General features: G+C 51.1%; 2 protein-coding genes and 1 long non-coding RNA gene across 8 annotated transcripts in view; 1 reads left to right on the forward strand and 2 right to left on the reverse strand.

The window, feature by feature from the left end:
- LOC309346269 overlaps positions 1-18,873 on the reverse strand; it is a 242,295-nt gene that overhangs the window by 210,332 nt on the left and 13,090 nt on the right. The window lies entirely within an intron of this gene.
- FKRP (fukutin related protein) lies at positions 1,138-7,852 on the reverse strand. Of its 5 annotated transcripts, none has more exons than XM_081869174.1 (2): positions 7,729-7,852; positions 1,138-2,848 (listed from the first exon to the last, which is right to left on the reverse strand). In XM_081869174.1, exon 2 carries the CDS (start codon positions 2,754-2,756, stop codon positions 1,245-1,247), a length of 1,512 nt encoding a protein of 503 aa, XP_081725300.1. In that variant the 5' UTR covers positions 2,757-2,848; positions 7,729-7,852; the 3' UTR covers positions 1,138-1,244. The 5 variants fall into 5 exon arrangements, with proteins under 5 accessions (XP_081725300.1, XP_081725302.1, XP_081725303.1 ...); XM_081869176.1 differs by lacking the exon at positions 7,729-7,852 and adding an exon at positions 7,302-7,346; XM_081869177.1 differs by lacking the exon at positions 7,729-7,852 and adding an exon at positions 7,022-7,289.
- STRN4 (striatin 4) overlaps positions 7,303-18,873 on the forward strand; it is a gene marked incomplete at its 5' end in the record, with an annotated part of 127,693 nt that continues 116,122 nt past the window's right edge. For both annotated transcript variants that reach the window (XM_081868864.1, XM_081868863.1), the window contains 6 exons: positions 7,303-7,707; positions 14,499-14,602; positions 14,879-14,952; positions 16,266-16,344; positions 16,484-16,684; positions 18,079-18,238. In XM_081868864.1, the coding sequence (XP_081724990.1) occupies positions 7,303-7,707; positions 14,499-14,602; positions 14,879-14,952; positions 16,266-16,344; positions 16,484-16,684; positions 18,079-18,238 (1,023 nt within the window). The remainder of the gene's footprint in view (positions 7,708-14,498; positions 14,603-14,878; positions 14,953-16,265; positions 16,345-16,483; positions 16,685-18,078; positions 18,239-18,873) is intronic.

Here is an 18,873-nt window from a genome sequence, read left to right on the forward strand (position 1 = left end):
AGCAAGCCCGTAGGAAATTTGTTTTGCGAAGCGCCTCCAAAACAGAAAACCCTTTCGTCTAGCGGGTTTTCCGTCTTGCGAGGCATTCGTCTTGCGGGGCACCACTGTACCAGTAAATGGGCAGAATATGAGGACTTAGAATCTGCAATTCATGACTCTGTGAATGCTTTCTGTCTGACTTCAAAGGGTGTATCACACCAGCAGTGCTAATTCTTTTCCCTTCCTGAAGTCCTGGCCATTTATTTTCTACCTACTTTCTGCCTGCTTCCCAGGGGGATCTTGATGGCATTGTCCACTGTGGTACAGATAGGATGCAGGGCTCTTCATATACAGTGGTACCTCGAGTTAAGAACTTAATTCGTTCCGGAGGTCCGTTCTTAACCTGAAACTGTTCTTCACCTGAGGTACCACTTTAGCTAATGGGGCCTCCCGCTGCCGCCACAATTTCTGTTCTCATCCTGAAGCAAAGTTCTTAACCCGAGGTACTATTTCTGGGTTAGCGGAGTCTGTAACCTGAAGTGTCTGTAACCTGAAGCGTATGTAACCCGAGGAACCACTGTACTCATAGGAGCTGCCTGCCTGATTCTCAGCATCTGACATTCTCCTGTAGAACCTGCTTCTAATGCTTTCCTTATTTGGCTGTTGCTATGATCTCCTTATCAAATTCTTCCTGGACAGTTTTGAGGAAGAGGGACGTTGAATGTTAAGCAGTCTCATTTTTCAGTCACAAAATAACTGACCGCACTGAATTTGCTAGTCCTTGAGGTGCCACAAGACTCATGGTTTTTTTTTTTGCAACAATAGTCTAACACAGCTACCTCTCTTTGTGAAAACCACTGCGGCTGCTTGCTCTGTTGCGTGACTCCTGCTGAAACAACCAGCTGTTGACAGCGGGGGGATTTTTCCTCCTGGGGTGACGTAACAGACCCTTGTATTTTGAAAGGCAACGCTGCAACTCACTGCAACAATGGTCCTCCCTAGCCTTTCCGTTTTCAAAGGGTTCTGTTTGCTATGGATCAGCAAAATGAAACCTTCAAGCACCAGGGCAGTCTACCGCAGAGGACCTGCTGCTGGGAACCAACAACAGCAAAGAGCCATTACCTTCATGCCCTGACTGTGACCTTCCCAGACGCACCTGACTGCATAATCATTTGCAAGGCATTAAGTGTTCAAGGAAGGAAAGCTCTCAGCTCGGATAATCGAGAACCTCTCCTTTTAAGGCTTGGGCCTTCACGAGGGCTCCTTCAGTTTCCCTTCTCCATGCTCTTCACAGCTGGGTTTGGATATTCTGGGTTTTCAATCACCCCTTCTCCAAACTTCAGCTCCAGGAAGCTCCAGTAATCATTGGGCGCCATAGCCAGGAAGCCGGCAAACGGGATGGGGACCAAGGGCTTCAGGAAATGCTCCAGGAACTCAATGTCTTGCCGGTGGTCCATCCATGTGTCCTTGGTCATCACGCCGTTCTTGGGGTAGAAGGGCCACAGGTCGACGTGCAGGTGGTTGCGCTCGCTGTACTGCACCCGGTAGAAGTCCCCCTCGATGGCTTTCTCCCAGACAAAGCCCTTCTCGTCCACGATGGAGCCGGAATCTGCACTCCGGAGCAGCTCGCAGTTGGGGATGTCTTCCAGGTAGATGCCGAGATCCACGTCGTAATCCCACGGGATGATGTCTTGGTGGCGGGCGGCTCCGAGGAGCGTCCCCCCTTCCAGCCAGTAGCGCACCCCGGACGCCTCCAGGATGCCGATGACATACTTGGCCGTCTCCCTCAGGGCTCGGAGGCAGCAGGGCGGCGTCCACCGGTTCTGGTAGAGGTATTCCGGCGTGTCATCGCGGATGGTGCCAAAGCACCGGGGCGTCTCCTTGCTGCAGCCAAACCACTGCTCCTTGCCGTCCTCCAGGACCACCCGCTTGATGCCAAAGTCGCGGAAGAGCTGCAGGCGGTTGGCTTTGGCCAGGTTGTCGGCCTTCCACTGGTTGTGGGAGGAGGTGAGCAGAGGCTGGTGGAGCGCCGAGAAGGAAACGTCGAGCAGGCGGACGACCCATCCCCGCAGGGAGGCCTGGATGAAAAGGGAAGTCAGCAAGGGCTTGGCCAGGGGCATGGAGAGGTTGAAGAGGTCCCTGGTGCGGAGGAGGACGACAGCCTCGCCTTTCAAGGCTGCACACACCTTGGAGGAAGGCAGAGCTGCTGTGTAGTCGGCCGTCCATTCTTTAAGGTTCACCTTGAGGTTCAGGCACTGGAGGGGAGCTAGCGACTGCACTGGAGCTGCCACCATCTGCACCTGAGCTTGGCTGGCCTTGAACTCCTCCAGCATTCGCTCCAGCTGGGATGCGGAATCCACCCTCACCCCATCCGGCACCAGCGCCACGTATTCCGTCTTCACGTAGGTCTCAGGCCTGGAGACGTAGGCAGGCTGGTCAGGGGATGGCTTGAGAACGACAACCTGGATGCTGGGAGCGCCAGGGAGAACCATAGGAGGATAAGGCAATCGGTCGGCCACCACCACGATGGGCAGCTCGGGTTTGTGCTTCACGAAGAGACGCACCACATCGGGGACATAGTTTTCAAAGTCTTCAAACTCCCTGATGAGGATGGTCACGCCTGACCTCAGCAGGCCACGGGGCTGGTGGGCACTGGGGTGCGGGTGGTCCCTGTGGCGGTGCAAGACACGCTGCTGCAGCCTCGAGATGTAGAAAAGGATCAGTAGGTTTATGGCGATGGCAACAGCAAGCACGCCCTGGCAGAAGGTGATGCGCATCTTGCGAGCGCAGGGCGAGTTTGGAAGAGCTCTAGTCTCTGGCCCACGGAGAGTCTCGCAGTTCCAGATTCATCCATCCAAATTTAGTTCACCTGGAAACCAGGGAGAAGAAATAATCAAAAGATTGTACATTTAGGAAATACCCTTTTACCATCAGCTATAGTGCTCTGGTCCATGGGGTCACGAAGAGCTGGACATGACTAAACAAATAGATCACTCCAAACTTCTGAGACCAAAAGCAAACCTTTTACCTAAAATGATTTCCTTTTAGAGAGTCTTACTGTCTTCCTGCAGAGAAACCCACCTCTCTCTTTCTGCAAGAGTCATGGCACTGGGGCATATGTCAAGATGGAGACACATTTAGGGCAGGCTGTTCTGAGAGCAAGTCATTCTGTGGTTCCTCCTTACGAGGCATGACCAATGATCCAATTGCACCTGGTGCATAGCTGAAACGGAATTCCTCTGAACCGTAGAACAAATGTTTGGTAGGAGGCAAGCTCAGAACAACAATTCATGCAGAGAAGCAACAGGCAGCCAATTCTGCAGGTACACAGCAGCCTTTCATTACTGAATTAGTTTAGCTCGTCTCTCTCTCTCTCTCTCTCTCTCTCTCTCTCTCTCTCTCTCTCTCACACACACACACACACACACACACACACAGTTGCGCCCCAGAACGCAGTGCTCTAGGCAATCCAGACTTTGGCGTGCCACCAGCACAAAGAAGAAGTGTTCTTGAATGGATGGGGAACCTGTGGAGCCATTATATCCAGAAAAACATAAGAACAGAGGACCCTGCTGAATCAGGCCACCATAGTCCAACATCCTGTTCTCATACAGGCCTGCCAGATGCCTATGGGAAGCACATAAGCAGGACCCAAGAAAAAAACACTCTCCCCTTGTGATGTTTCCAGAAGCATGCTGCCTCCAACAGTAGAACATAGCCATTCATAGGAGATAACTTCTAGCCCCCCAATAAAGTATTTGAGGGGGCTGAACCCCCCCCCCCACCAAGTTGATGTGATCTATTATACAGAGTGGGGCTTACTTGCCCTCCCATATTTTATTCAAGTTGGCACCCCTGTCCATTAGGCTCAATGGCCATGAACTGCTATTAAAAATATGGAGGGACTATCACTCAGTAGCAGGGCCCATGCTCTGGAAGTCCAAGATTCAAACCCTGGCAACTCCAGTGGGAGTTGGGAAATGACTTTGCTCGAGACTTTGGAGTGTTTCTGCTGGCCAGAGCATGCAGTGCTTATCTAGACTTCATATATGGATTCAAGTGACCTGGCATGAGATGGAACACATTCAGATCTCATGGATGAGGGCAGGTGAATTGCACAGCCAGTCTTTGCAAATGAATTGCAAGCAGCCCTTCCAAAAGAAATGCAAAATGCCAGAAGTAGAATTCACAAGCCGGGTAAATGGCGAGGTGTGTTGGGAACAGCGCCGCCTGGAGAACGGTACCGCCGCCAGAAAATGCCAACATGCTTTCAGGCGTGTGCAAGCATCAAGGCTCGTGCTGGGCATTAACCACCAGCAGCAGGGAAGCCAACAAAAGAGTAGCGCTAATGAGTGCAACTCCTCAACATATGTCCTTTTTATTTATTTTTAAACCCACTAATCTTCCTGCCGTGGCAGATGGGCCAGGAGAACAGGAGGGGGATGCCTTATTTAATCTTATTTAGATCAAGCTTGCTCATTTCCCTGGAGGGATCAAGGCTTCTGTTTGTAAAGGGACAATCGTTGCCCTCCTCCCTCTGTAGACAAATGGGGGGGGGGCTGGAACAAGAAAGCTTCCTTTGGGGGAAGGCCACTTACTCAGGAGGAGAAAAAACACAAACAAAAAAGATCAGGTTTCTTTTCTATAATAGCAGAGTTAACACTCATCATCACCTTGCTATGCTGTGGAGAAGGGGGCTTGATTCTCAATGAATGGGGTGCAGGGAAGAAATTTGGTCACTGGCCCAATGCTAGCCCCAAGAGCTAGCCCCTTCACTTTCTCCCGCATCGGTAAATAATTACCATTTTATTTTATGTCCTCCAAGGAAATCAAGGGGCAGCAAACATGGTCCTTCCCACCCTCATTTTATCAAGCTCAGGTACTATTCCTGTGTACTGGAAGTGTGTAGTAATGACTTTTTAAAAAGACACACACATATGAAATTCAGATCAGGCTGCACCCTTAGCAAATTGTGGGGTCCCCAGAATATTAGGATCCCCCCCCCACTGCAGGAGTGGTTCCTTGAGCTTAGTTTGAGCTAAGCCTTGAGCCAAGCCTTGAGCCCAGCAGAGTGTCATCACACCCTACTCCCCCAGGCATCTGGGAGTCGTTCAGGCACACTTGAGCCTTGACACCTATCATTTTGAAAACAGACATGGAAAGCATAGAGGGTTATAGGCATTTTAAAGATTATTTGACAGTAGCCTTTTTGACAAACCATTCTTTAAGAAGGGAACGGGACTTGCAGAACTCATCAATTCACGTAGAATTGCAGAGCTGGAAGGGAACCCAAGGGTCATCCAGCCCAACCCGCTGCAAGGCAGGAATCTCAACGAAAGCACCACTTCTGAAGGACGGCTGTTGTTACATTATGGTGGTGCTGGTGGCGAGTCTAATCGTTGTCACAATGCAATAGAGACCAGAGAGGAAGGGGCAGGATTATGCAATGAATTCAGCCTGAGGGAGTAGGAGACCTTTGGGGCATGTCCCTGCCCTCTTCTAGTCTGCAAAGCGCTGTGCGCATGGATGTTGCTTTAAAAGACAACAATAACAAATGGCGATGATGACATTTAATACGGTGGCAACAGCAGAAATAACTACCCCTGACCACAGGCCCTTCTTAGAGAACACCTTGGCTGAACTTGGCACGCCTTCCTCGCTCCCTTGGCAACAACCTGCTTATTTATTATATGGCTTATTTATTGCACGCGGGGGGTGCTGTGGGTTAAACCAGAGAGCCTAGGACTTGCCGATCAGAAGGTCAGCGGTTTGAATCCCCGCGATGGGGTGAGCTCCCGTTCCTCGCTCCCTGCTCCTGCCAACCTAGCAGTTCGAAAGCATGTCAAAGTGCAAGTACAGTGGTGCCCCGCAAGACGAATGCCTCGCAAGACGAAAAACCTGCTAGACGAAAGAGTTTTCCGTTTTTGAGGTGCTTCGCAAGACGAATTTCCCAATGGGCTTGTTTCGCAAGACGAAAACGTCTTGCGAGTTCTTTCCCGTCCCCCCTTTTTCTAAGCCGCTAATAGCGCTAATCCGCTAATAGCCGTGCTTCGCAAGACGAAAAAGCCACAAGACGAAGAGACTCGCGGAACAAATTAATTTTGTCTCGCGAGGCACCACTGTAGATAAATAGGTACCACTCCGGCGGGAAGGTAAACGGCGTTTCTGTGCGCTGCTCTGGTTCGCCAGAAGCGGCTTAGTCATGCTGGCCACATGACCCAGAAGCTGTACGCCGGCTCCCTCGGCCAGTAAAGCGAGATGAGCGCCACAACCCCAGAGTGGGTCACGACTGGACCTAATGGTCAGGGGTCCCTTTACCTATTGCAACTGCACCCCAGCTTTCCTCCAAGGTGCTCAAGGCGGCACTCACAGCCCTCCTCCTCCCCGTTTCATCCTCACAAGACCCCTGCGAGGTAGGCTGAGAGGGGCACCCCCTCAGTCGCCAGGCCTCTCCCAGTGAACCCTGGTCTCCCATGCCACAGTCCGGGTCCTCTAACCACTACACCACACCGTCCCTCTTCTACTTTTCCCTTCACACCCACCCTCCCCGCACCCCAAATAGGCTTCTGCGTGCCCCCAATGCAATCCCACTCAGATCTGTCACGTCCTTTTAAATTTAATTTCACTTCATGGGGCGGGGGGGGGGAGTGTATGTTGCCACCCTGTCTATCCTCCCGAGGAGGAGGAGGAGGAGGAGGAGGAGGAAGAGGAGGGATGACGGCAGCCGGTTGCTAAGGTGCTGGCGGTGGGCGCCCCGCTCGGGGGCGGCTTTTCCGAAGGCCCCGAGGTAGCAGGCCGCGTTGCCATGGTGACCTCGCCCGCTCTCTTTCGAACGGGCGGGCGGTTAGATTCGGGGCCCTGCGCGCGGACGTTGCACGAGGGTGGGGAGCAGCCTGCCTGCGCGCGCACGGAAGGATAGAGCGGCGCGCGCGCGCCCTCCCTACTCCGGTTACCACGGCAACGCGCCCCCCCCCAAATTCCGCGAGAGGAGCAGGAATAGGAGATCAGAGAGAGGGAGGATGCGGCCCACCCCTCCAGTCACCATGGAAACGCCTCCCCTCCCTTCTCTCTCTCTCTCTCTCCCTCCGGCTTCACACTCTTCTGCGGCGTAGTAGCCGCGAGCGCCTCCCGAGCCGACCTAGGCCGCATTTCCTGGCCGGCTCCCTATTTGGCAGGAAGTGGCCCCCGCTCCTCCCTCCCGCACGTCCTCTCTGTCCCCCGCTCTCGCTCTCCTCCTCCGCCTCCTCCCCTCGCAGACCGGGACCCGCTTCCCGCCGCCCGCCCTCCTCCTCCCCCCTCCCCCCCGCGCGCGGCGGGCTCACTATGTGGCAGCAGCAGCAGCAGCAGCAACAGCCGCCGCCGCCGCCACCTCCGCCGCCGCCGCCCTCCTCCTCCTCCTCCTCCTCGTCGTCGTGCTCCTCCTCCTCCTCCCCGCCGCCGCCTCCTCCTCAGCCGCAGCCGGCCGGATCCCCGATGGAGGCCGAGCGGGTGGCGGCGCGGGCCCAGCAGCTGCACCAGCAGGCGCTGGCCGCGGCGGCGGCGGCGGGAGACCAGCCGCCTCAGCCGCCCCCTCCGCCGCCCCCTCAGCAAGGCACGGCGGCGGCCTCTCAGGGCGGCCCCGGCCGCGGCGAGCTGAGCCTGCCGGGCATCCTGCACTTCATCCAGCACGAGTGGGCGCGCTTCGAGGCCGAGAAGAGCCGCTGGGAGGCCGAGAGGGCCGAGCTGCAGGTGAGAGGGGCCGGCGGTTACCGGGAGCCGAGGGGGCGGCGGGGACAGCCGCGGGGGCGCCTCTTCTTTCCTCCTCCCGCTGCTGCTGCTGCTGCTCCTGCCACTGCCGTCGCCATCTTGGTGGGAAATGGTGGCCGACGGGACTGGCGGGGGGTGGGTGGGGGGGGCAGGCGCGGCGCCCCCCAAGCTCCGGGGGTCACGGCTGCGGCCACGAAACGGGGGACTCCCTGCCAGAGGAAGGCACTCTTAGCCCCCCCCCATGGCATAGCCCCGCAAGGGGGCCTGGCAACACCGCCCCCAGCCACCCCAGTGCCCTGCACGATTTCTCCCGTGAAAACAGGGGCTTCCTATCCCATCATCATTATATATGATAAATATATAAATTTGTGACCGGCTTGCCCCAAACTTGACATGAGCCAACAGTGTGACGCGGCAGCTAAAAAAGCCAATGCAATTCTGGGCTGCATCAATAGGAGTATAGCATCTAGATCAAGGGAAGTAATAGTGCCACTGTATTCTGCTCTGGTCAGACCTCACCTGGAGTACTGTGTCCAGTTCTGGGCACCACAGTTCAAGAAGGACACGGACAAACTGGAACGTGTCCAGAGGAGGGCAACCAAAATGGTCAAAGGCCTGGAAACGATGCCTTATGAGGAACGGCTAAGGGAGCTGGGCATGTTTAGCCTGGAGAAGAGGAGGTTAAGGGGGGATATGATAGCCATGTTCAAATATATAAAAGGATGTCACATAGAGGAGGGAGAAAGGTTGTTTTCTGCTGCTCCAGAGAAGCGGACACGGAGCAATGGATCCAAACTACAAGAAAGGAGATTCCACCTAAACATTAGGAGGAACTTCCTGACAGTAAGAGCTGTTCGACAGTGGAATTTGCTGTCAAGGAGTGTGGTGGAGTCTCCTTCTTTGGAGGTCTTTAAGCAGAGGCTTGACAACCATATGTCAGGAGTGCTCTGATGGTGTTTCCTGCTTGGCAGGGGGTTGGACTCGATGGCCCTTGTGGTCTCTTCCAACTCTATGATTCTATGATATATAGAAACACTGAACATTTAAAAACTTCCCTGTACAGAACTGCCTTCAAATGTCTTCTAAAGGTTGCATACTTACTTATCTCCTTGGCTCTGGGGTCACATAACTCCATACTCTCCAACATTTCTCCCATGAAAAGCGATGAAAAATGGGACATTCCAGGATCAAATCAGAAACTGGGGTGGCTTTTGGAATTCCAGGCCTGTCCCTGGAAATACGGACACTTGGAGGGTCTGCACCCCTCAGGAAGGCTGTGGGGATTATTCCCGTAGAAGGTGGATCTGGGGATAAACCCCCAAAAGTGTTTTGGGCTCCTTTCCTGTAGCAGTTAAAATTATGGTTTGGCGGGGAGGGCAAGAGATACTAACCCTCCTTCCAGAAGGTGTTCATTCTAAGCTTTTCCATCTAATCTCACTCTGGACGCCACCTCAAGTACTACTCGGTGGAGAAGGCGGCTGCTTCCACTTCAAGGCCCAGGATGCCATGGCGGAAGATGTGCTTAAATCAATGGGAAAGAGAGACTGTAATTCCAGAAGGACTCTTGTCATTGGTTGCCCAGACAATACTGAGCTAGATGGTCTGTGTTCGCTTCCTGTGCTCCTGAGGCCTTCCTTTCCATTCTTTAGTCCAACAGGAATATCCCTATGCAAATAGGATGCTTCTCCTACTGTACTCTGTTAAAAGGGGAAATTTGAGGGGGCTGGATTCTGCCTCCCTCCCCCAATTTTGCTGCCCTTCTAGAGATGCTGTATGTTGCGATGGTGGGCTGATTCCCACAGAAGAGGGCTTAGGAACTGCTAGTTGTGGATTTTTTTTGCATGTAGGAAGTGGACTCATACCAGGTCAGACCATTGGTCCACCCAGCTCAGGCAGTGGTTCTGCAGGGTTTCCACTAGGGGTCTCTCCCTGCCTTACCTGGGGACACCAGGCATTGAACTTTCCATATGCAAAGCAGGTTCTCCCCTTCTGAACTATGGACTTAAACACACATCCTATGAGGTGAGGGTAGCAGGGAGAATATGTTCAGTGCTGTCTCAGCCACCGTCAGTGATGCATAGTCAGTGGGGAAGATACGCATAGGGAGAGTGGGCCTCTGGGGATGGAGTCAGCGAACCTTCAAACCCAAAGCAATTTATGATTATGGTCTGGAATTCTGTTTGTCTCAAAGAACACGAGAGCGGTAGCATCCCCCACTGATTTCAGTGAAACTTGCTTCATTGTTTAGGGTTTAGAGAGTATTAATCACTTCAGGTCAGTGTTATCTGGCTGCCAGAGATTTAGCACAGGAAATGGGAAAAGGGAGATGGATGGTAAATCTCAGTCCAAATAACCCCTTATAGTGAAATGGGTGAAATTGATGAGAGCAGGGAGGTGCATTATTCTAAAGTTATTTTGGGTGTTGAGTAGTTTTGAGGCTGGATGTACTAAAGGGGGTGGATAGTTGGCCCCTTCCCCTTGTAGGAAAGATGTGGAAAGAAATGAGTGACCTGGGCAATATATCTGCATTACCTCAGAAAGGCAAGAGGTTGAAAGTAACTGCTGTGGGGGGTGAGTGGGTGGATATTGCTGCCACCTGTTCCCTAGCAAATGGGGAGATGGGGTGTGTATGGGAAGAGGAAGGAGGAAGCAGACACCTCTGGCTCCCAGGTGGCTGGGAAGCAGCTGTCCCTACTGCCATAGTAACTGGCACAAAGGGAGGTGGAACAACATATTGTATTTTAGCATGGATGCAAAGGCGGTAGAGCAGGGGGCTAAACAGAGGTTGTGTTAAGAGATGGTCAGTGTGCTCTTACTTACAGTGGTGCCCCGCAAGACGGAAAACCCGCTAGACGAAAGGGTTTTCCGTTTTGGAGGCGCTTCGCAAAACGAATTTCCCTATGGGCTTGCTTCGCAAGACGAAAATGTCTTGCGAGTTCCTGTGGGGTTTTTTCCCTTTCCCCCCCCTTTTCCTAAGCCCAAAGCTGCTTATCAGCTGATCCGCTGATCAGCCGCTTATCAGCTGATCCGCTAAAAGCCGCTAAACTGCTAATAGCGCTAATCCGCTAAGCTGTCAATGGGCTTGCTTTGCAAGACAAAAAACCGCTATACGAAGAGCCTCAGAACGGATTAATTTCGTCTTGCGAGGCACCACTGTACTTATTTATTTTGTTTACATCCTGCCTTCTTATCCCACAAGCTCAGGGTGCTGTATATGGTTCTCTCTCCCTCATTTAATCTGCACAACTGCCCTGCAAGATAGGTTAATGATGATGATGATAATAATAATAATAATAATAATAATAATAATAATAATAATAATAATTTTTATTTATAGCCTGCCCTCCCCAGCCAAGGCTGGGCTCAGGGCGGCTAACAAGCAATAATAAAAACAAGTTGAACGATTACAACTTAAAAACAAAATTAAAATACAACATTAAAATATTGAAAACATTAAAATATTAAAATGTAGCCTCATCGCAGGAGGAGAAGGAAAAGAAAAAAGAAAGAGAGGGAGGGAATCAAATTGGCTCCAAGCCAAAGGCCAGGCGGAACAACTCTGTCTTACAGGCCCTGCGGAAAGAGATCAGATCCTGCAGGGCCCTGGTCTCATGAGGCAGAGTGTTCCACCAGGCGGGAGCCAGTGTTGAAAAGGCCCTGCCTCTGGTTGAGGCTTATCTGGCTTCCTTAGGGCCCGGGACCTTAGGTTAGGCTGAGAGGTAGTGACTGGCGCCATGGCCACCCAGTGAGCCAAGTGGGGATTTGAACCTTGGTCTCCTAGCTCCTAGTCCGACCCTCTTAACAACTGCCCCAAACTAGCTACAGTGGTGCCCCGTAAGACGAACGCCTCGCAAGACGGAAAACCCGCTAGACGAAAGGGTTTTCCGTTTTGGAGGCGCTTCGCAAAACGAATTTCCCTATGGGCTTGCTTTGCAAGACGAAAATGTCTTGCGAGTTCCTGCGGGGTTTTTTCCCTTTCCCCCCCCTTTTCTTAAGCCACTAAGCCGCTAATAGCGCTAATCCGCTAAGCTGTCAATGGGCTTCCTTCGCAAGACGAAAAAACCGCTAGACGAAGAGCCTCACAGAACGGATTAATTTCGTCTTGCGAGCCACCACTGTATCTTTTGAAAGGGCTGTAGCCAGAAGTTACTGCTCATAGTATAAGTGCCCACCCTTCTTTTTCCCTCTGGTGAACCACTGTTTGTTTTGTGCTGAAAATCTGTTTGACCAGAGGGAGCATGCAGCACCTGAAATCACAGTGCACGTCCCATGGGAAGCTCTGCCTCTCGCAGATCATGTTCGGTTTTCTTAAAAACCGAATGGTTATCTGCCACCAGAACGATAAGGGAGCGTAAATCGGAAGCAATCGTTCACTCTTAAAAACTGGCACTTGGGGTCATCTAGTAGAACCAATCGGCAGCATGTTGAAACTCTGCAAAATGAAATTACGTTCAGCTGACCGGCGAGCAGCCAGGATCCAAGTGCACATATCCCCTTGGCTATGATGCTCACCCTAACCTACTTCGCAGGATTGGTGCGAGGATAAAACTAGGAGGGAAGAACCACACCTGCTACCTTGAGCTCCTTGGAAGAAAGACAGAATAGAGATGTAATCATAATAGGCAGCTTTAAAGATAGATTAGGCATGTTCACAGAGAGATTTAGGTGGCTAGCCATAATTAGCTTAAAATGGTATTCAGAGGCAGTAAACAGCTGATTTGTAAATGCTGGAGACAAAGGGAAGAGCCACCCACTGTTGCTCGTTTGTGAGCTTCCCTGGGGTGCACGCAGCTGATCCTGTCAAGGGCAAATTTCAGATAATCTGTTCAACAAGAACATTCCGTGTGGCTGGGAATTGTGTTAAGGGAAGCTGTTTAAAGTCAGTTATGTGACTTTCCTACCAGCGGGGACATTTGACGGTCTTAACATCACACCCGAGAAAGGGAGACTGAGGATGAAAAATGGATCTTGAGTGAATCGGAAGTGTTTTTGCTTCCCATGATGAACACGGTCTCCTCCTGTCTTGCTGCTACCTCTCATCAAACAGGTTTTGCAAGTTTTTGGAACAATACAAAAACTTGCAAAATCTGTTTACCTGCAGGGAAGGTGGGATGAGTTGTGTGCACTGTGGGCAGCAACCAAACCCACTTGAAGTCCTAGTGCTGGGAAAACAGCAGAGAAATGGAAATACTAAAGAGAATCTCCCTTTCAAGCCATCTTCAGTTCTGGAAAAGAGCACATTGCCTGTCTCCTGTTTGAAGTGTTCTTATTACCGTAGTGGAAACTAGTTGCCCAGTCCAAGCAATATGTACAGAAGCAAACTCCTGGGAATTTCAGCTGCATGTTTAATTACATGCTTAGTGCAGTCCAGCTTTTTCAAAAGCGCTCTGTAAACATGAACTTGTTAAACCTGTGAGGTTGTGGCTGGATCTTCCTGCGGTGCTGTCAATCCATGTCCCGATGGAGGCAAGTCAGTGAGCCTTTGACATGGCTTCGTATCAGTGAAATGCCCCAATTTGCGACCCCTTACAATTTTCCTACCCTCTCATGACAGATGCCGCTGCTGTTCAGCTAAGACAGAATATCGAACCTGCTTATCGTACCGGGAGTGTGTCTCCTGCAGTTTACAAACCATGTCGCTTTTTCAGCCACATGCAGCTTATCGCGTCAACGATGTAAAGTTGTTATAGCAGTTAAACAGGGCAGCAAGGGCAGGACTTCAGCACATTATTTTGAATTCATGGCCTGCTGAGAGAAAACATGGAATAGGACAGAGTCACCTAGTTCCCAGTCTTTTCCACTTAGTCACTGTGGGGATGAAAGGAAGATCGGGATTTGGTTTAGTAAGGGAGCTGTCATATAAAATCCTGCCCCTCTTCGCAGTATCAACACACAGCCCTTGTCCCTAGAGGGTTTTCCTCCCCTTTCTTTTGCCTTCTTATCTGTTTTGTTTCTCAAACCTCCCTGCAGCATGCAGCCCCTCCTGTTCATGGGCCCTATGTAACCAGATGCCTTTTCCTGTTCCTTTCAAGCTGTTGCAATGACATTTATTAATCCTGTGACCTCAGAGCAGTTAAACCAATGAGACGAGGGAACTCAGCGTCAGGGGAAGACTTATTTAAATACATCAAGTTGTGTGTATGTACTTCTGTTAATATTTTTTGAGATGGGTTTTAGCAGGGGTTAGCAACCTTTTCCAGCCGTGGGCCGGTCCATCGTCCCTCAGGCCGGACTATATTTTGGGGAAAAAATGAACACATTCCTATGCCCCACAAATAACCCAGAGATGCATTTTAAATAAAATGACACATTCTACTCATGTAAAAACACGCTGATTCCCGGACCATCCGTGGGCTGGATTGAGAAGGCAGTTGGGCCGCATCCGGCCCACGGGGCTTAGGTTGCCTACCCCTGGGTTTTAGCCTACACAGTGGTGCCTCACAAGACGAAAATAATTTGTTCCGCGAGTTGCTTCGTCTTGCGATTTTTTCGTCTTGCAGAGCGCGGATTCCCCGGGTATTAAAGGTTTTACGAAAAAGGAAGCAAACCTGCAAGACGTTTTCGTCTTGCGAAGCAAGCCCATAGGGAAATTCGTCTTGCGAAGCACCTCAAAAAACGGAAAACTCTTTCGTCTAGCGAGTTTTTCGTCTTGCGAGGCATTCGTCTTGCGGAGCACCACTGTAATTCCCTCATAATCCTGGGTTGGGCAGGAATGGGGTTGTTGTGTGCTGTCAGAATTCAGTGCCTCTGACTTCCAGTTCTGAACCCTCCAGGCGCAAGTGGCCTTTCTTCAGGGGGAAAGGAAGGGCCAAGAGAACCTCAAGACAGATCTTGTACGGAGGATAAAGATGCTGGAATACGCTTTGAAGCAGGAGAGGTGAGCCATGCCGCACACCAGTGTGCCCCCCTTGTGGTGGCAGAGTGGGCACCTCTGGGTTGCTGCCGCTGCCGGGCTCTCATTTGGGGAGAGGGTGGAGTTTCCCTCACGGTGCAGTGGGGAGAGACGGCCTGGATTCTTCTTTCCGCTCCTGGTATCCTTGTGCGACAGTCGCCTCACCGTTGCATTCTGCACCCATCACCCGCTGTAAGGAACATGAGACGTGCTCATTTGCTCCCGGTGTTTTGCTCCTAAGCTTTCTTCTGCTTCTTCCAGGTCAAAGTACCACAAGCTGAAATTTGGCACTGAACTGAACCAGGGGGAAAAGAAAGCAGATATGTCAGAACCAGGTATTGTGCTCCCCGCCCCACCCTCGGGTGTCTGGGCATCTGCTCACTTGCACCTGTGATGTTCCTTTATCCTTCGCTGAGCCACCTGCCAGGGCCTAAACAGGTGCTTCCACTGTTGTTCCCCTGGAATGGCAATGACGTCCTCTCACAATGAGAGACATCCAGGAACCTGCTCCTGCAGTTGTCTTCTGATGTGTCCACTGCTCTTTTAGGTTCAGGCGGCTGGTGAATGAGAGCAGGGCATTCCTACTTAAGTAGCATCTTGCACAGATTCCCTCACCTTCCAGACATTCCAGGCTATGTCCAGTGAAATCTTACTCTTCCAACTTTTGGAGCTTGGATTTCTTCCATTTGTTTGTTTGCTGTCTGGAAGTTGCCACAGGTGCCAAAACAAATGGAAGGGCAGCCCATAAGTATTTAAATAAATGTTGAGGCCAGTGCTTCGTTAGCAATAGACTCCCTTTTGCGTTGAGGGGAAGGAGGAAAAGGGCAGGAGGGTAGATTCAGGGAAGAGGCTGTAGCTCAGTGGCAAAGCTCAGGCTTGGCTTTGCATACTGAAGTTCACTCCCTGGCTGTCCTCTCAGACTCTGTGCTTCGTGTGCACGGGTGAAGCTGTCAATAAATAATTTAATTAAAGCATTTTTTAACCCTCTCTCTAGCCAAAGATATTCTTACAGTGGCCTTCAGATCAGTTAAGAATACAAGACAATCCCTGCCTTCAGGCTTTCAGTTGAAAAGACACTGCCCAAAATGGCAGAGGGATTGGGAGGAGGAAAATAGTTATTGTTTAAAAGGCATAGCAGGTCTGGCAGAGAAAAACCTTCCTGAGGCCCTGGAGCTGTCCTAGTGACAGTCAGAGGAGACAGAGCTGGCCTGCATGGGCCAAAAGATCAGAGAACCTAGAAGAGGAGGGGAAATTTGCTCTCCTTGACCGCTGGAAGACTTTCCTAGTCCCGCTCTAGGCCGTCCATATGGTTTGAGTTTTTCTGGGTTTTTAAATAGCAGATTCTGGCCTTACCATTTGCAAGGCTGAGAACATACTACAGAGGCCCGTTCGCAACATGAAAAGAGTGCAACCTGCAGCGGCACGTCTGCGCACACATGGGTTGCAATTCGCTGCGCATGCGCGTGATGTCATTTTGCGCTTCTGCGCATGCGTGAGCAGCGAAACCCGGAAGTAACCTTTTCCGGAACTTCCGGGTCGCTGCAGGACGTTAACCTGAAAGAACGTAACATGAAGAAAAGTAACATGAGGTATGCCTGTAGTTTCCTTGCCAGCTGCTGATGGAAAACTTTCCTCCTTTCGCCCCTAGTCTCCAACGGGCCAGCAGAACCAATCTCCTTGGAGAGCAACCAGTTCATGTGGAAGGAAGGGCGCCAACTCCTCCGCCAGTGAGTAGGGACTGAGCTCCTGGGGGTGAGCAAAAGAGGCTCTGCCCTGTTGGCAGCCTCCCTCTAAGGCAGGCTTGTCCTGGGGCCTGCCAAGTTGCTCAGCCCTATACTGAAGGCCCCTTTTGATCGGCCTCCCCAGGTACCTGGAGGAAGTGGGCTACACGGACACCATCCTAGACATGCGATCCAAGCGAGTCCGCTCTCTGCTCGGCCGCTGCTCCATGGAACTGAACGGTGCTGCCGAGCCCAGCGGCCTGGGGACTGGGCCTGCGCCGGGACCTGCTGGGCTGAATGGGGGCGAGTCTCTTCTCGTCAAGCAGATAGAGGAGCAGATCAAAAGGTACGTTATCAGTCACTTTGGTCATGGGGCAGCGAGGAAAAGAAGCTTCTCCATATGCCTTGTCCCTCCCCCCCTTCACAGCAGAGGGCCACCTTGACCCTCTGTCTACCCTCTGGGAGCCACACGCCTAGAGTATGCATGCCCAATTGTAACTTTCCCCCTTTTTAAATACAGTTTTTAGTGGGGGAGGGTTTTCACAAAAAACCTTCTGGCACACAGAGGATCTGTGGTCAGCGATTAATTTTTTTAAACGGCACATTTTTCAGGACCACAAAAAACCTTTTGGCATCACAGCAGAGGAAATATAAGAGCAGCAAAAAAAAAAAGTCAATGTTTACATTTTTCAAAAGAAGCAGCACATTGGGGGGGGGGTGGATTCAGCCTTCGAATGAGCCACTCCTGCTGCACTGGGTGTGATTGTTCTATCTGGTGCCCACCCTTGCTTCTCTCCTTGGCAAATGTCCTGAAGGAACGAACTGTGGTCCAAGCTCTGGAAGGGCAGATACAGTTCTGCTGGTGTCTTCTGTATTATATCACTGCTCTGATTGCCAGCGCAGGGTACATAGGACTTTCACCATAGAGCTGCAAGGAGGGGATGGCGCCCGTATCTACATTCATTGAGGGTCATGGCCAGTTTTTCAGAGTTTGCATTTTTTTAAACCAGATGTTCAGACTTTGCATTACTCTAATATTTTCCTACTTCCGTGGTCTGTGGCTAGCAGTAGGGAATGGGACACCCAGGGGATGTACAGAGGGGACCTTTCGAAGAGCAGGTTCCTTAAGGCCAGGGGATGAGACTGGGCTGGCAGTCGTCCCTGTACAGGACAAAGGGTGTAGTGCTGGTGCCTGTGGAAGGGACTTTTCAGTGGTGGCCCCACATCTGTATTTTTTTTATGAAAGCGTGTGAAGATGCACCCTTTTTGCCAGGCTTTTGGATGAGGGAAATTTGTCAGCTTGCATTTATTAACAGCTGGATGCAGCTGTTTCAATTCTGAGTTGTATTTGTGTCATGTTGTTGTTGTTATTGTTTGGCAGTTATATTGTTCAATATGCCGTAAACCTCCCTGTGGCCTCTTGCGAAAGGTGGGAAATAAATAAATAAAATAAAAACCCTGGTCAGGGAAGGTTGTGCATAGCCTTGCACTGTGGTGGTCCATAAAGTCATAAGTGACTGTGCTGATGGCTGTCAGTAGATCCAGGAATGGATCTACAAAAATCAGATTAGAGGAGGGAGTGTGAATATATATCCAGCCTGTTTTGGAGCTGACGTCATACTCCCCATACAACCATTTTCTGCTTCGTTTCTCCTGATAATGAGCATGCTTTTTTGTCTTCACATGAGGCAACCCTAGACCCCAATGTCTGTTGTTCTTCCTTACCCTTCTTACTCGCAGGAATGCTGGGAAGGAGGCAAAGGACAGGACCGGCGGCTCCGTGATGGAGAAGATTCCCTTCTTGCAGGGCTGCGAGGAAGAAGACGACAGTGATGAGGAGAAGGACTTGGAAAGCCTGCCCCTGGAGACGCAGCGGCAACACAAGAAGCAGCGAGTAAAGGTATATTCTCCCCTCCATGAACCTAGCAAAGAGATGGAGGACTTAGTTTAGCATCATGGAGGCAAGGGGGCTGAGCTTAGGTTTCTTGAAGGGAATTGGTGTGTTTTTTAGCAATATAGAACAGGGCAGGGAGTCAGAATCATAGAATTGCAGAGTTGAGAGGGGCCCTTGAGAGCCATCTAGTTCAACCCCCTGCAATCCAGGAATATGCACCTGTCCTATACGGGGATCGGACCTGCAACCTTAGTGTTATCAGCATCATGCTCTAACCAACTGAGCTATCTGCAGCTGCAAATATTTTATTTACAGTGGTACTTCGGGTTACATACGCTTCAGGTTACAGACTCCACTAACCCAGAAATAGTGCTTCAGATTAAGAACTTTGCTTCAGGATGAGAACATAAATTGTGCTCCGGTGGCACAGCAGCAGCAGCAGGAGGCCCCATTAGCTAAAGTGGTGCTTCAGGTTAAGAACAGTTTCAGGTTAAGTACGGACCTCCGGAACGAATTAAGTACTTAACCTGAGGTATCACTGTATTTCTCAAACTTTTTAGCTTAGTTCTCCAAGTGACTTTCAGCAATTTATATATCGTGTGTGTGTGTGTGTGTGTGTGTGTGTGTGTGTGTTTATGTAT

Source organism: Podarcis erhardii, assembly GCF_964252035.2.
Source record: "Podarcis erhardii genome assembly, chromosome: 7".
In the NCBI taxonomy this organism is placed as follows: Eukaryota; Metazoa; Chordata; class Lepidosauria; order Squamata; family Lacertidae; genus Podarcis; species Podarcis erhardii.

What these genes read in the sequence shown, in the direction of transcription:
- FKRP (XM_081869174.1), bottom strand. Translation starts at nt 2,756, where the DNA reads ATGCGCATCACCTTCTGCCAGGGCGTGCTTGCTGTTGCCATCGCCATA.